The 15,165-nt window shown below is 43.7% G+C and overlaps 1 protein-coding gene across 1 annotated transcript in view; it reads right to left on the reverse strand.

Moving 5' to 3' along the window:
* Positions 1-7,053, reverse strand: part of LOC117366605 (transient receptor potential cation channel subfamily V member 6-like) — a 45,847-nt gene extending 38,794 nt beyond the window's left edge. The window contains exons 1-4 of the mRNA XM_033958163.1: positions 6,744-7,053; positions 3,923-4,017; positions 2,635-2,757; positions 486-626 (exon numbers count right to left, since the gene is read on the reverse strand). Of these exons, the coding sequence (XP_033814054.1) occupies positions 486-626; positions 2,635-2,757; positions 3,923-4,017; positions 6,744-6,883 (499 nt within the window). The 5' untranslated portion in view covers positions 6,884-7,053. The remainder of the gene's footprint in view (positions 1-485; positions 627-2,634; positions 2,758-3,922; positions 4,018-6,743) is intronic.
* Between the last annotated feature and the right edge of the window lie 8,112 nt (positions 7,054-15,165).

Here is a 15,165-nt window from a genome sequence, read left to right on the forward strand (position 1 = left end):
TAGGCATTAGTGGAATGAAGTATTATGACATCACAATCTCAGCTCTGGAATATTGCTACTCTTTGGGTTTCTGCCAGGTACTCATGACCTGGGTTGGCCACTTTTGGAAACAGGATGCTGGGCTTGATGGACCTTCATTCCGTCCCAGTATGGCATATCTACCGGTAGGTCTAATTTAGCCAGTGATCATCTGCTCCTAAAATATTGCTGACAGCCACCAGCTGAATGCTAAAAAGGAGAGAAATTACTGAATTAGTTTAGAACAGTGGTTCCCAACCCTGTCCTGGAGGAACACCAGACCAATCGGGTTTTCAGGCTAGCCCTAATGAATATGCATGAAGCAAATTTGCATGCCTATCACTTCCATCATATGTAAATCTCTCTCATGCATATTCATTAGGGCTAGCCTGAAAACCCGATTGGCCTGGTGTTCCTCCAGGACAGGGTTGGGAATCACTGGTTTAGAAAGTAGAGATTTGCTGTACCGTAATAGCATTGTCCTTTATTTCCTGCTGCAAAGAATTGACCTATCGCACGAGAATTTTCAGTATCAGCCTTTCGGGCCAGCAGTTCCTTGACCATTTCAAAATTCTGATTCACAATGGCTATGTGCAATGCAGTTTCCCCTGTACAAAGACACAAATACAGTACATCTTAATACGTATTTTTCACAACTAGAAAAAAATATGTAATAAAAACATACGGAGTGTGTTTCAGTTGTAAAGTTATTGAAAATGACCTTTTTTTAAGACCATTTAAAAAAATAGTATAGTGTAGGTGCCAGAACCGTGCTGCATGTTCTCTCCAAAACTGACCTCAATTACTCCGTGAACACAGGAGTTTCAACAGCACACTTGCATCTTTATGAAGTTATGGAATATTTTAGGAATTAATAGGCCTATTTCAATACAATTCAATTTTCTATACTGTTCTCCCAAGGGAACTCAGAATGGTTTTACATGAATTTATTCAGGTGCTCAAGCATTTTTCCCCTGTCCGTCCTGGTGGGCTCACAATCTATCTAGTGTACCTGGGGAAATGGGGGGGGTTAAGTGACTTGCCCAGGGTCGCAGGGAGCAGTGTGGGTTTGAACCCACAACCTCATGGAGCTGTGGCTGTAGCTTCAACTGCTGCACCACACTCCAGAAGTAGACACAGTATGCCAAACGAGGTCTCACCGGAGACTTATACAGAGACCCCATCACCTTCCTGTCCCTGCTGGCATTCCTTTCCCCGTGTAGCCAACATCCTGGCTTTTGTCTGTTTGGCTATTTTGGGATCATCCCCAAAATCTTGCTTTAGTTTTGTTCTCTGAAGAGCTTTACTCGCTATATTGTGATGTTCTTTGGTGCTTTTAAGCCAAAATGCATGCTTCTATAATATTTAACAATAAATCTTAGCTACCAAACTTTAGACTATTTCTCAGACTTTACTAATTCCCGCCTGATGTTTTTTTTTTTTTTTTACAACTTACAGGGTGTGTCTGTTTTTGAAGTTTTTTTTGTAAAAAGACAACCGTTTCCTGATAACCCTTCTACAAATTCTTAATTTTTATACTCAATAAAATGCAACGGGAATATCCAAAAAATGCCTTCTCCTTGCAAAACGGAAGTGATCGCAGGCCTGAAATGTCTAATTAGGCTTATTTCATCACACACTTTTACTCTTGTAACAGAGGAATACATGGTTACGGTGGGCGGGCAAGGAATGACATTGAATCTTTTCTTGTTGTAAAGACATGCATTGCAACAAATCTTTAAAAGTAGGAAAATTCGAGCCTTGATAGGTTAGGTGCCATCGACTCGTGTTTGAGTCCTAGCGACTTGATAATCTTAATGTATATTTTCTGTAAACCGCTTAGAACCTAACGGATGTAGCGGTATATAAGAAATAAATTACATTACATTACATTACATTACATAATATAAAGTTTTCATGGCAGAAATACAGAATTAAATTGCCGGACTTTTCTTCTGCGCAGTATAAATTTGATGTTGTCACTGTCGTCGCCTCAAAAGCGATCTTCCGTCTCCAAAACTGCCCATCGTTAGTCTGACATCTCCGCTGAAACCTGTCCGCCTTGGGAGGCCTTGCTGGTAGTGAGACTATCGACAGTATAGCTTTCAGCTTCACCTATGCACGCAAACCCCAGTGGCACGAGGTGGGTGAGGGGGCGGACCACCCTGGGCACCGTCTTGGTGGGGGCACCATCTCCTGTCCTCCTCTCTGCCCCCCCGCTCCTTCCCCACCCCACCCCCCACCACCATGCACGCGCGCACCGCATCCCTTCCCCAGTACCTCCTTAACGTTCGTGGCGCAAGCAGCAACCCCCTCCCCCAACCTGCTGCTCGTGCCAGTGTCGGCTCTTCCTCTGACGCCACTTCCTGGAGCCGCCCCTAGGAAATGATGTCAGAGAAAGAGCCGACGCTGGCGTGAGCAGCGGTTTGGGGATGCGGCTCGCACCGCGAAGGTTAAAAGAGGTGCGGGGAGGGGGAGGGGTGGGGGAGCGGAGAAGAGAAGAGGGCAGGGGAGGGGCACCACCGTCCTGGGCGCCTTTCACCCTCGCTATACCACTGTGCACCACAACTTGATCGTACTAATTTCATTTCTCTTCAGAGAATGAGTAGACACTACCTTTGTACAGATCACAATCCATTGGCTTATTGATGAGGGAGGGGTGAGCGTCCAGTATGGTCACTAAAGATTCTTGATTATTGTAGAGTGCGGCCACATGCAAAACATTTTCCCCTAACGCACCTAGAAGGCATTAAAAAAATATTTGTTATTGTTTGGAGTCATTAGGATTTAAACACGACTTACAGTAGGATATAATACACTTTGGCCCAAATTCTTTAAACGGCACTGTAACTTAGGCGGTGGCAGGCACCCTACTGCCGCCTCACTTAATCATTTTAATTGGTGTTAATTGGCGCAGTAATTGACCACATCGTGTAAAACATAAACATAGAATCGACTTCTATACTGTTTACAAAAAATTAAAATAAAGACATACAATTGAATATGAATTATCATTTACCCAAGAACGTGGGAAATAAAGTGTTCCCCCCGCGAATTTGCGGTTCGCGGACTCGCTCATTCGCAGTCTGCACTGACCGCCTCTTCCTGTAGCAAAGTCGGGCTACACCAATCGGGAGCTGCGTGTCAAAGCCCGACTTTGCTACAGGAAGAGGCGGTCGGAGTAGACCGCGAGTGATTTTCTTCACCCGCCGGTGCTCCGGATGCCCTCTCCTGCCTCTTGACAGGTGAAAAACCGCATTTGGGGTTTATCAAAATTTGCGGGGGTTCCTGGAATGGAACCCCCCCCCCGTGAATTTCGGGGGAGTACTGTAAACAAGTTTTTAATTGTTTCCTAAAATGTAAATAGGAGCTGTCAGTTGATATCAATAGCTTAAAGTTCTTTTTAAATTTACAGTGACTTGCCCAGGGTCACGAGGAGCAGTGTGGGTTTGAACCCATGACCTCAGGGTGCTGAGGCTGCAGCTTTAAGCGCTGCACCACACCCTCTCCACATTAGTAAAATAACAACACATATTATGGTATGCTAATGTGTTAGTACAATTTAGTTAAGCTAAGAGGGGAATTTATCAAAGTGGGCTACCGCTGGGTTATTTTACCACACGGGTCCCATTTTATGCAGTGAAAAATAGCACGACTTGTGCTAAAAGAGCCCATCATAACAGTAGCCCATGTTGATAATTTGCCCCCTAAATGTACAAACATTCAAGATTTAAAGGCCTGGGAATATCTGCTATTTATCATGGTTTCTCCCACGTCCCAGAAATCTGAAAAAAGGAACAGCACATTTATTGCTGTAATTATAGTTTTTAAACATATGTTTTTGTTTGCAGTTACAGTTCTGGAGACACAAATTCCTTTCAAAGGAAAATTTATAATCCTGTACCTTTTGTGTATGGATCAATCACGTCCTCTCCAATTAATTTCCTTAAGAGTTCCACATTGTTTTCCTCTGCAGCTCTGAAGAAAAGACTTTCTTTCCTGTGTAATAAAAAGTGCTATTATGATGATGTTAATGACTTTGACATTTTGGAAAGACATTAGCTTAAACTTTGTACCAAGCAGTGGCATAGCTATGGGTAGGCTTGGGTGAACTCAGGCCAGTGGCGTAGCGAGGTTGAGAGGTGCTCATCCCCACCCTCTTCTTCCCCCCTCTCATCCCTACAAGCTCCTTTCCCGCCCCCCCCCTACTGCCACGCATGCCGCTTCCCTTGCCCCGTACCGCTGTAACTTTCGTGGCGTAAGCAGCAACCCCCAAACTGCTGTCATGCCTGCATGGGTTCTCCCTCTGATGTCACTTCCTGGCCACAGCCAAGGACCCCATAAGACCCCTAAGGAAGGCATTTCTTTCCTGTGTAATAAAAAGTGCTATTATGATGATGTCAATGACTTTGATATTTTGGAAAGACATTAGCTTAAACTTTGTACCAAGCAGTGGCATAGCTATGGGTAGGCTTGGGTGAACTCAGGCCAGTGGCGTAGCGAGGTTGAGAGGTGCTCATCCCCACTCTCTTCTTCCCCCCTCCCATCCCTACAAGCTCCTTTCCCGCCCCCCCTACTGCCACGCATGCCGCTTCCCTTCCCCCGTACCGCTGTAACGTTCGTGGCGTAAGCAGCAACCCCCAAACTGCTGTCATGCCTGCATGGGTTCTCCCTCTGATGTCACTTCCTGGCCACAGCCAAGGACCCCATAAGACCCCTAAGGAAGGCATTTCTATTTTGCTGAAACACGGCCCGTGTTGGGTCATTTTTATTGTATATATTATTTGAGTTTTATCTTGTGGGTCACTTATGAGTGTACATACCCTTTGTGGATTGTTTATTTTAAGATTATAGTTGTAAACCACCAACTTTCCTTTGTAAAACTTGACACGTGTGCACTTTGCTTCACTGTTGATTCCTACTGAATCTGTTCCAAATACACATGCACTCCTACTAGTATTTTAGAAAAGTTTCAGCAAATCCGTTACTAAAATACCACTGGAGCTAAGCACATCCATTCGGGATATTTTGGTTCTGAACTCTACATTCTATATAAAATGGGGCTTTACATATATGATTACATATTATCAGAAATAGTAAAATAAAAACTAAAAATAGAAACGTGGACATTAATATCTGACTTTTTTTTCTGGCAAAGTATATTTGTGGCTTTAAAAGTGTTCTTATAAATGGAATCCAGCTGGCGAAGGCAAACTTGTTCTTGCCAAAGAAAAGGGCAAATTGATTACACATTTTTGATGACATTCATCTATTCAGGGACGTACTTAATTAATTAATTTTTTATTCAATTTTCTACACCTTTCTCCCAGGGGAGCTCAGAACGGTTTACATGAATTTATTCAGGTACTCAAGCATTTTTCCCTGCAAAGAACTGTGACCACTGTGACTGTGGTTATCCGCTATAATAAAACCCCTAGCGCGCATGCGCACTTCAATCACCATGCGGCCGTGATTAGTGATCCGTGGCTTCATGCCCCCGCTTGCGCAGTAGGAGCCTGCGAAGGTTTGCAATGCGTGCGGCGGTTTCCCTAGCAACCTTCCTGCCCCGAGAGAAAGATGGCAGTGTCGGATTCGGCGTTACTGCTTCCTGGCCTCCTCCTCCGTCGTTGATGCCTGGCCCCATTCTGTCACTCCCATGGAGCTGTGCGGCTGCGGGGCATTTGCTAGGCTGGCCCAGTGCTGCTGGACAAGGGGGAGCAGGGAAGGGGTGCTGCTGGACAGGGGGGGTAAAAGTAAGGGAGAAGGGTTACTACTGGACAGGGGGAGCAGGGAAGGGGTGCTGCTGGACACAGGGGGCGGTAAAAGTAAGGGAGAAGGGCTGGACAGGGGGAGCAGGGAAGGGGTGCTGCTGGACAGGGGGGAAAGAAAGACAGGGGGCAGGGAGAGAGATAGAAAGAAAGAAAGACAGACACACAGGGGGCTATGGAGAGAGACAGACAGACAGAAAGAAAGAAAGAAATGCCTAAGTCTACACATCTATTCTAGCACCCATTAATGCAGGGATCTCAAAGTCCCTCCTTGAGGGCCAGAATCCAGTCGGGTTTTCAGGATTTCCCCAATGAATATGCATTGAAAGCAGTGCATGCACATAGATCTCATGCATATACATTGGGGAAATCCTGAAAACCCGACTGGATTGCGGCCCTCAAGGAGAGACTTTGAGACCCCTGCTTAATGTAATGGGCTAAAAAACTAGTAATAAATATTTTTGTACTTATAGACTGTATAACATGGCAAACAGTTTGTCCATTTAACATTAAGGTAACAGAATAGCATAGTAATAAAAATATAATAAAAATAATAACAGTTTATATACCGCAGAACCGTGAAGTTCTATGCAGTTTACAATGATTAAAAAAATGCTACAAAGAAATCAGTTGTTGTGGGAGGGATTGTGCAGATATACGGTGGAGAAAATTAATGAATTATGAGTCACAACAGAGAGAAAAGAGCAAATTAGTCTATTAAAGCAAAGAAATACACCAGTCAGAAATTTAATTGCATCTTTGCTGTCTTAAGGAAGTACACAATTTTTATCTTTTTTACTTTTTGTCACGAATGAATCTTTATCATCAATGCAATTATGTTTTCTACTATAGGAAATAGATCACAGGCTCACTGCAGCACAAGAGAAAAATGGATGTTCAGGAAAACGTGAATGGCCTTTGCATTTTGGATCTAGTATAAAGTATTCTTTCACTTACCCTTTGCTCTTGTTATCTAGATCGCTGTGCAAAGTAAATCCATCCTTCTCTTGGCAAGTGTTTTGAAAAGTGGCTGAAGCACAAGAACGGGAAGCTGAAGATGCAAACAGTGCCTTACACTTGCTGATGAAAAAATTCATCGCCTGGCTCAGACGGGTCTTAACTTGATGAAATGAGAAAATGTCATCTACTTTAACAATGCCGACGTTGTCAGGCTATCGCTTAGAGGCTGCAAACAATTGGATTAGCATCTACATAATGATTTGCTTCATAGTTTTTGAGACGGTTGTCGACCTGCGTGCCACTTGGTCTTTAAATCAAAACAATCAATTCGCAACAGGTCTGATCTCAGTCATATTTATATATTCAACAAACATTTAAAGGTGACTTCTTCATGGGCTGTCTTTGCTTTTGATTGCAAATCAGATTCTGTGCACGGCAGCACATAATATAGAAACATAGAACATGACAGCAGAAAAGGGCTACGGCCTATCTAGTCTGCCCACACTAATGGCCCACCCCCTAACTACCTCCATGAAGAGATCCCACATGCCAATCCCATCTTTTCTTAAAATCTGGCACGCTGCTGGCCTCAATTACCTGTTATGGAAGATTATTCCAGCGATCAACCACCCTTTCGGTGAAGAAATATTTTCTGGTGTCACCATGAAATTTCCCACCCCTGATTTTCAACGGATGCCCTCTTGTTGCCGTGGGTCCTTTAAGGAAAAAGAGATCCTCTTCCACCTCGATACGGCCTGTGACATATTTGAACGTCTCGATCATGTCTCCCCTCTCTCTGCGTTCCTCGAGTGAGTACAGCTGCAACTTACCCAGTCGTTCTTCATAAGGGGGAAACTTGAGTCCTGAGACCATCCTGGTGGCCATTCGCTGAACTGACTCAACTCTCTGCACATCTTTTTGATCATGCGGCCACCAGAATTGTACACAGTATTCCAGATGGGGTTCTCACCATGGATCTGTACAACGGCATTATGACCTCGGGCTTAAGGCCGACGAAACTTCTACGGATACAGCCCATGATTTGTCTAGTCCTGGATGAAGCTTTCTCCACTTGATTGGCAGTCTTCATGTCTTCGCTAATGATCACCCCCCAAGTCTCGTTCTACTACAGTCCTTGCTAGGATCTCACCATTTAGGGTGTAAGTCCTGCATAGATTTTTGCCGCCAAGGTGCATGACCTTGCATTTTTTGGCATTGAAACTTAGTTGCCAAGTCTTTGACAGAAGAAAATGGAAATCTAAAACTGTAAAACCATGCGGTAGAACGGATGAAAAGAGTAGAAGAAAACTGGGAAAAAAAACGTTCAGCAGAAAAGTGACAAGAGTGCCATATAATCTATTTATATTCCCTAACACTTCTAGACCGCAAAACCTCTCGGATCGATGCGGTTTACAAAATATAAGAAACTGGATGACCCCAGCGACCTTCAAAGTGATCATACGCCCTTTTTGAATTCTCTAAAAATCTTACAAATATAAATCTTTATTAATTTTCAATCTTTGACAGCGCATTACAAATAATATAACATAAAAAGATTACATAAAATAAGAACATAAGAATTGCCACTGCTGGGTCAGACCAATGGTCCATTATGCCCAGGAGTCCGCTCACGCGGCGGCCCTCTGGTCTAAGACCAGCACCCTAACTGAGACTAGCCCTACCAGCGCACGTTCTTGTTCAACAGAAACTTGTCTAACTTAGTCTTGAATCCCTGGAGGGTGTTTTCCCTTATGACAGACTCAGGAAGAGCGTTCCAGCTTTCTACCACTTTCTGGGTGAAGAAGAACTTCCTTACGTTTGTACGGAATCTATCTCCTTTCAACTTTAGAGAGTGCCCTCTTGTTCTCCCTACCTTGGAGAGGGTGAACAACCTGTCCTTATCTACTAAGTCTATCCCCTTCAGTACCTTGAATGTTTCGATCATGTCCCCTCTCAATCTCCTCTGTTCGAGAGAGAAGAGGCCCAGTTTCTCTAATCTTTCGCTGTACGGCAACTCCTCCAGCCCCTTAACCATCTTAGTCGCTCTTCGATGCACCATTCTCACACAAATATTAAAGAAAACAATCATTTCCCCCACCCTTCTCCCAATTATTTATATACCAAATCATATTATGTATTACAACATTATAATTAAATAATTTTTAATCTTCAAATAAAAATCCCTCCCTCCCTTCCCCCTACCCTGGACGTACAAGGAAATCTAAAAAAGAAAAGATATATTACCATTTTTGTATGTTAACAAATTCAGTCAATGGGCTCCAAACTTTATTAAATAAGTTACTAAGACCCAAGAAACATTTTTTAACCAGTGCTGAGGTAAATGCCTTCATAGACAGATTCCTATCTAAATACACACCTAATATTTTGATTTCTGATTCAATAGGATAAGTAATTCCACTGAATGTCAAATCTTTATCTACCATTCGATTTGAAGGAGAGGCAAAAAAGAACTTGGGGGTCCTTTCACTAACCCCTTCCCTCCCGGCCAAACTATCAAACTCTAACCATCTCCCCTCCTTTTCCTGTCCCTCCTTGTAATTGAAAACTAGTTACCAATATACTTGGCAATTACTCTTTGTATCTTCGTTGTATATGTACAGTCTCTTTCTCTGTAAACCGCTTTGAACTGTTTGTGGTATACAAAAATAAAGTTATTATTATTATTATTATAAGGCGCGCTAGCCATTTTGGAGTGCGCTAAACGCTAACGCATCCGTTATAGCCTATGGATGTGTTAGCGTTTTGCGTGCGCTAATATTTAGCACTAAAACGGCTATCGTGCCTTAGTAAAAGGACCCCTGGTTTTGTCCGAATTGAGCTTTAATTTTTAGTCTCTCATCCAATCATTCAGGCTACACATAGGGCTCCTTTTACAAAGTCGCGGTAAATATAGAAACATAGAGTATGACGGCAGAAAAGGGCCGACGGCCCAACAAGTCTGCCCACTCAAGAACCCTCCCTCCTCCCTCCCTCCTTCGGGAATCCATCTTTTAAGCATTCTTCTTGAGCGACCCCACCTGTCTGTCCCATCGTCCCTTGAAGTCGAGCGTGGTTCTGGCCTCGACTACCTGACGTGGAAGACCATTCCATCGATCAATTACCCCTTTCGGTGAAGAAATACTTCCTGGTGTCCCCATGAAATCTCCCCCCCCCCCCCCTGAGTTTTAGCGGATGCCCTCTTGTCGCCTTGGGACCTGTAAGACAAAATATTTTTTCCTTTAACGCGCGTGACTTTTAATCACACGCTAGCCGAAAAACTACCACCTGCTCAACAGGAGGCGGTAGTGGCTAGCGCGGCCATTTCGCGTGTTAAACCGCTACCGTGGCTTCGTAAAAGGAGACCATAATCTCTTGAATAACACTGAGAGAAGCGCTAAAGTTCCCGGGATAAACTAATAAAACCCACAGAGGCCTTTTACTAAGCTGCGGTAAACACTAGCGCATTCTTAACGCAGCTTAAAAGGGCTTATCAGGGGATGCCCTCAGATAGGCCCTACCTATGGAATAACCGTATGCATTTGTATGCTAATCAATTAGAACAGCTGCATTGCCACAAGCTGGCTGATTAGCGCAGAATTACCATGTGAGGCCTTATCGTCCACAATATAGGTGCTGGTTAGTGCTAATGTGATTTTTTTTTTGTATAGTCAAATATATTTTATTGAGCTCAACAACAATACAACAGTAGTAAAAAAAAAAAAAAAAAAATGCAAGAAAAACAAGCTGAAGTTATATCCAATAATCCTTGACAACAACCCAGATACCCAATCCCCCAAACTATTCCTCCCCCTTCCCCCACCCCCGGTCCTCCTTCTAAGTACAACCCCATAATAATCCAGAATAGGATACAAAGTACAAAAATAGACAAATAGAGCAAATAATGAAAAAAAAACAAACAATGGAAATACAAGATATCAGCAATTAAGTAAACGGCTACGAGCCACGGGAGTCATAGTAGTCCAAAAAGATTCCCAGGTTTGTTTTTTTAAATGACTCGGAAACTATTTTGACTTCTCTGCCTTTAAGATGCTGGCACAGTCATTGGTTCGCGGGCATTTGGATTATTGCAATATCATCTATTTGACAAACACAAAGAAAAATCAACTTAAGATGCAAATACAGTGTTCCCCCGGTCATTCGCGGTCAGCGGATCGCAGTCCCAGTCATTCGTGGTATTTTCCGACCGCGACCGCCGACCAGAAGAAGACAGCTGGAGAGGCAGGAGAGAGCAGCCGGCGCGCTGGCGAGTGTAGGAAATCACTCGTCGTATGCTCCAACCGCCTCTTCCTGCACTAGAGCCGAGCCTTACCAATCAGGAGCTGTATGTCAAAGCAGCTCCTGATTTTTAAGGCCCAACTTTAGTGCAGGAAGAGGTGGTCGGAGCATACAGCGAGTGATTTCCTTCACTCGCCGGCGCTCCGGCTGCTCTCTCCTGCCTCTCCGGCTGCCCTTTTCAGTCTTCACCATGAAAAACCGTATTCGTGGTTTTTCAAGATTCGCGGGGGTTCCTGGAACGGAACCCCTGTGAATTTCATTGGGGAGGACTGTACTGCGGTTAGGTTCATTTATGGACTGAGAAAATATGATCACATCACATATTGTTATTGTGATTTGCATTGGTTCCCTGCAGAGGCACATATTCTTTTTAAACTGGGGTCTCTATTATAAGGTATTAATGGGTTTGGTTCCGTCCTACCTAACTGAGTTGTTTTGTTATTGTTCTATGCAACACTGGCGTATTGCAAAAGCCTTTTTTTGTTTTCCTCCATCTAAGGGCTTTAGGTACGAAAGATATCATGATAAAATCCTCTCTTTTCAAATCGTTTTATGGGACAAGGATTTCAAGCAGCTTTCATCATCATCTATTTACCTTCATTACAGGAAACAATTTAAAGACTTTCTTGTTTATTAAATTTCTTAGCTCTTAATACTAACCCATTTTTCACGTTGATTATGTATCGTAGCTAGTCTTTTGCCCCAGGGACATTAAATAAATTGTGAGCCCGCTGGGATAGACAGGGAAAAATGCTTGAGTACCTGAATAAATTCATATAAACTGTTCTGAGCTCCTCTGGGAGAACAGTACAGAAAATTGAATAAATAAATAGTGTGAAAAGCTTCAGCCTCTGATAACCAGAGCTGGTATTGTGACATCATAATGCCTCAATCCACCAATCAGAGCCAACCTCATCAGTGATGTCACAATAGCTTGATTGTACTATACTTAGCTCACTTTTACTTAGCCTCTGATAACCAGAGCTGGTATTGTGACATCATAATGCCTCAATCCACCAATCAGAGCCAACCTCATCAGTGATGTCACAATAGCTTGATTGTACTATACTTAGCTCACTTTTACTTAGCCTCTGATAACCAGAGCTGGTATTGTGACATCATAATGCCTCAATCCACCAATCAGAGCCAACCTCATCAGTGATGTCACAATAGCTTGATTGTACTATACTTAGCTCACTTTTACTACATTTTGATTGCTAGAGTGGTGCAGTGGTTAAAGCTACAGCCTCAGCACCCTGAGATAAGCACATAAGCATTGCCTCTGCTGAGTCAGACCATAGGTCCATCACGCCCAGCAGTCCGCTCCCGCGGTGGCCCCCCAGGTCAATGACCTGTAGTGATCTATTACTCTATTACTTTACAGCCTTCAGTACTGTATAGTAACCCTTTAATTGTACCCCTGGATTCCCTTTTCCTTCATGAACTCGTCCAATCCCCTTTTGAACCCCAAAGTCGTACTCTGCTCTACCACCTCCTCTGGAAGCGTATTCCAGGCGTTCACCACCCTCTGCGTGAAGAAGAACTTCCTAGCATTTGTTCTGAACCTATCTCCCTTCAATTTGTTTGAGTGCCCTCTAGTTTTTGTTGCCCCTGCTAGTCTGAAGAATCTGTCCCTCTCTACCTTCACTATACCCTTCATGATCTTATGAGTTTCTATCATATCCCCTCTACGTCTCCGTTTTTCCAGGGAAAAGAGCCCCAGCTTCTCCAGTCTCTCAGCATATGAGAGGTTTTCCATGCCCTTTATCATTTTTGTCGCTCTTCTCTGGACCCTCTCGAGAATTGCCATATCCTTCTTAAGGTACGGCGACCAGTACTGGAAGCAGTACTCCAGATGCGGTCGCACCATCGCCCTATACAGCGGGAGGATAACTTCTTTGGTTCTGGTAGTGATACCTTTTTTGATAATGCCCAACATTCTGTTTGCCTTTTTTGAGGCCGCTGCACACTGTGCCGCCGGTTTCATTGTTCTATCTACCAAAACCCCCAAGTCCTTTTCTAGGTTGCCTTCCCCCAGAACAACCCCCCCCCCCCCATTGTGTAGTTGTACATCGGGTTCCCTTTCCCTATGTGCATAACTTTACATTTCTCTACATTGAAGCTCATCTGCCATTTATTTGTCCACTCACTCAGTTTGTTCAGGTCCCCTTGAAGTTCTTCACATTCCTCTACAGATCTAACCTTACTGGAGAGTTTCGTGTCATCTGCAAATTTAACAACCTCGCACTGCTCCTTGTGACCCTGGATAAGCCACTTAATCCTCCCCATTGCCCTAGGTACATAAGATGGGTTGTGAGCCCACCTGGACAGACAGGGAAAACTGCTCGAGTACCTGAATAAATTCATGTAAACCATTCTGAACTCTCCTGGGAGAACGGTATAGAAAATTGAATGAATAAATAAAGGACTGGGCTGATCAACTCCTATCATGACAGCAGTAGCTGGCTAGAATCTAGCATTCAATACGAGAGTAAACTGTTTATATATATATATATATATATATATATATATATACACAATATATATATATACAATATGTATATATACAATATATATATATACACACACATATATATATATATACTTTGCTGTGAATTATCACAAGGTGATATAGCATATTTTAAAATAAACTTCACATTTGCAGCCAAATGAGCCCAAACTTGGTGGAAGGAAAATTAATTAGAACACCGCTGAAAGAAACAGCTGTGGAGGATCTTGAGTCCCAGCAGATTACGGGAGAGCAAGCTTGGATTCACAAAGGAAAGGACATATCAATCAAATCTTATTGATTTGTACAAGCGGATAAAAGGGAAATTAGGAAAGCACATTAGAAGTGCCTCATCTGCGATTCAATAAAGCTTTTGGCTGTCTCTCACATACAACAAGCTAGATAGCCTGGTTTGGTGAACGCAGTGCTACATTGACTTAGAAAGTGACTGAGTGATGCGCATAGAGGATGTTCCTTATGGAAAGATTCAAGAAAGGAGACAGTGGCGTAGTAAGGGTGAGCGCACCTCCCCCACCCCTGACGTGCGCCTGCCCCCTTCCCACCTGTACCCGTTCTACTCCACTCAGGATTTTGAAGACGTCCATCCTATCTCCCCTCAGCCGTCTCTTTTCCAAGCTGAGACGGCTGAGGGGAGATAGGATGGAAGTCTACAAAATCCTGAGTGGAGTAGAACGGGTACAAGTGGATCGATTTTTCACTCCGTTAAAAATGACAAAGACTAGGGGACTCTCGATGAAGTTACAGGGAAATACTTTTATAACCAATAAGAGGAAATTTTTTTTTCACTCAGAGAATAGTTAAGCTCTGGAACACTTTGCCAGAAGATGTGGTAAGAGCAGATAGCGTAGCTGGTTTTAAGAAAGGTTTGGACAAGTTCCTGGAGGAAAAGTCCAAAGTCTGTTATTGAGAAAGACATGGGGTGGAGCCACTGCTTGCCCTGTATCGGTAGCATGGAATATTGCTACTCCTTGGGTTTTGGCTAGATACTAGTGATCTGGATTGGCCACCGTGAGAACGGGCTACTGGCCTTCATGGACCATTGCTCTGACCCAGTAAGGCTATTCTTATGTTCTTAACTTTGCTGGCGTGAGCAGCATGCCCATGTTAGTATTGGCTTGCCCTGTGGAATCACTTCCTAGGTTCGTTTCCGGAAGTGACATCAGAGAGAGCACCGATGCCAACGCGGGTGGCAACCTCGTGCCGGGGAAATAAAAAAGGTATGGGGGAAAGCAAGGGGCCTATGCACGCAGCAAGGAGAGGAGGAAGGCCACACCCGGGGTGGACCCCCCCTCCCTCCCACCTTACTACGCCACTGCTCTGAGATACAGTGCACTAAGTGTGGATCCAATAAGACCAATCAAGGCAGTTTACAGTCTAAGACAGAGAAATCAGAAAAGAACACCAAAGTATAATAGAAAAGATATACTCTAATTATACACCAAGGGGTCATAGTAACATAGTAACATAGTAGATGACGGCAGATAAAGACCCGAATGGTCCATCCAGTCTGCCCAACCTGTCCATCTTTTGGGGGTCCTTTTATCAAGCTGTGGTAGGAGTTTAACGTGCATAATACCGCAAGTTAAACCGCCT

This window comes from Geotrypetes seraphini, chromosome 9 (assembly GCF_902459505.1).
Source record: "Geotrypetes seraphini chromosome 9, aGeoSer1.1, whole genome shotgun sequence".
NCBI classification, from domain to species: Eukaryota; Metazoa; Chordata; class Amphibia; order Gymnophiona; family Dermophiidae; genus Geotrypetes; species Geotrypetes seraphini.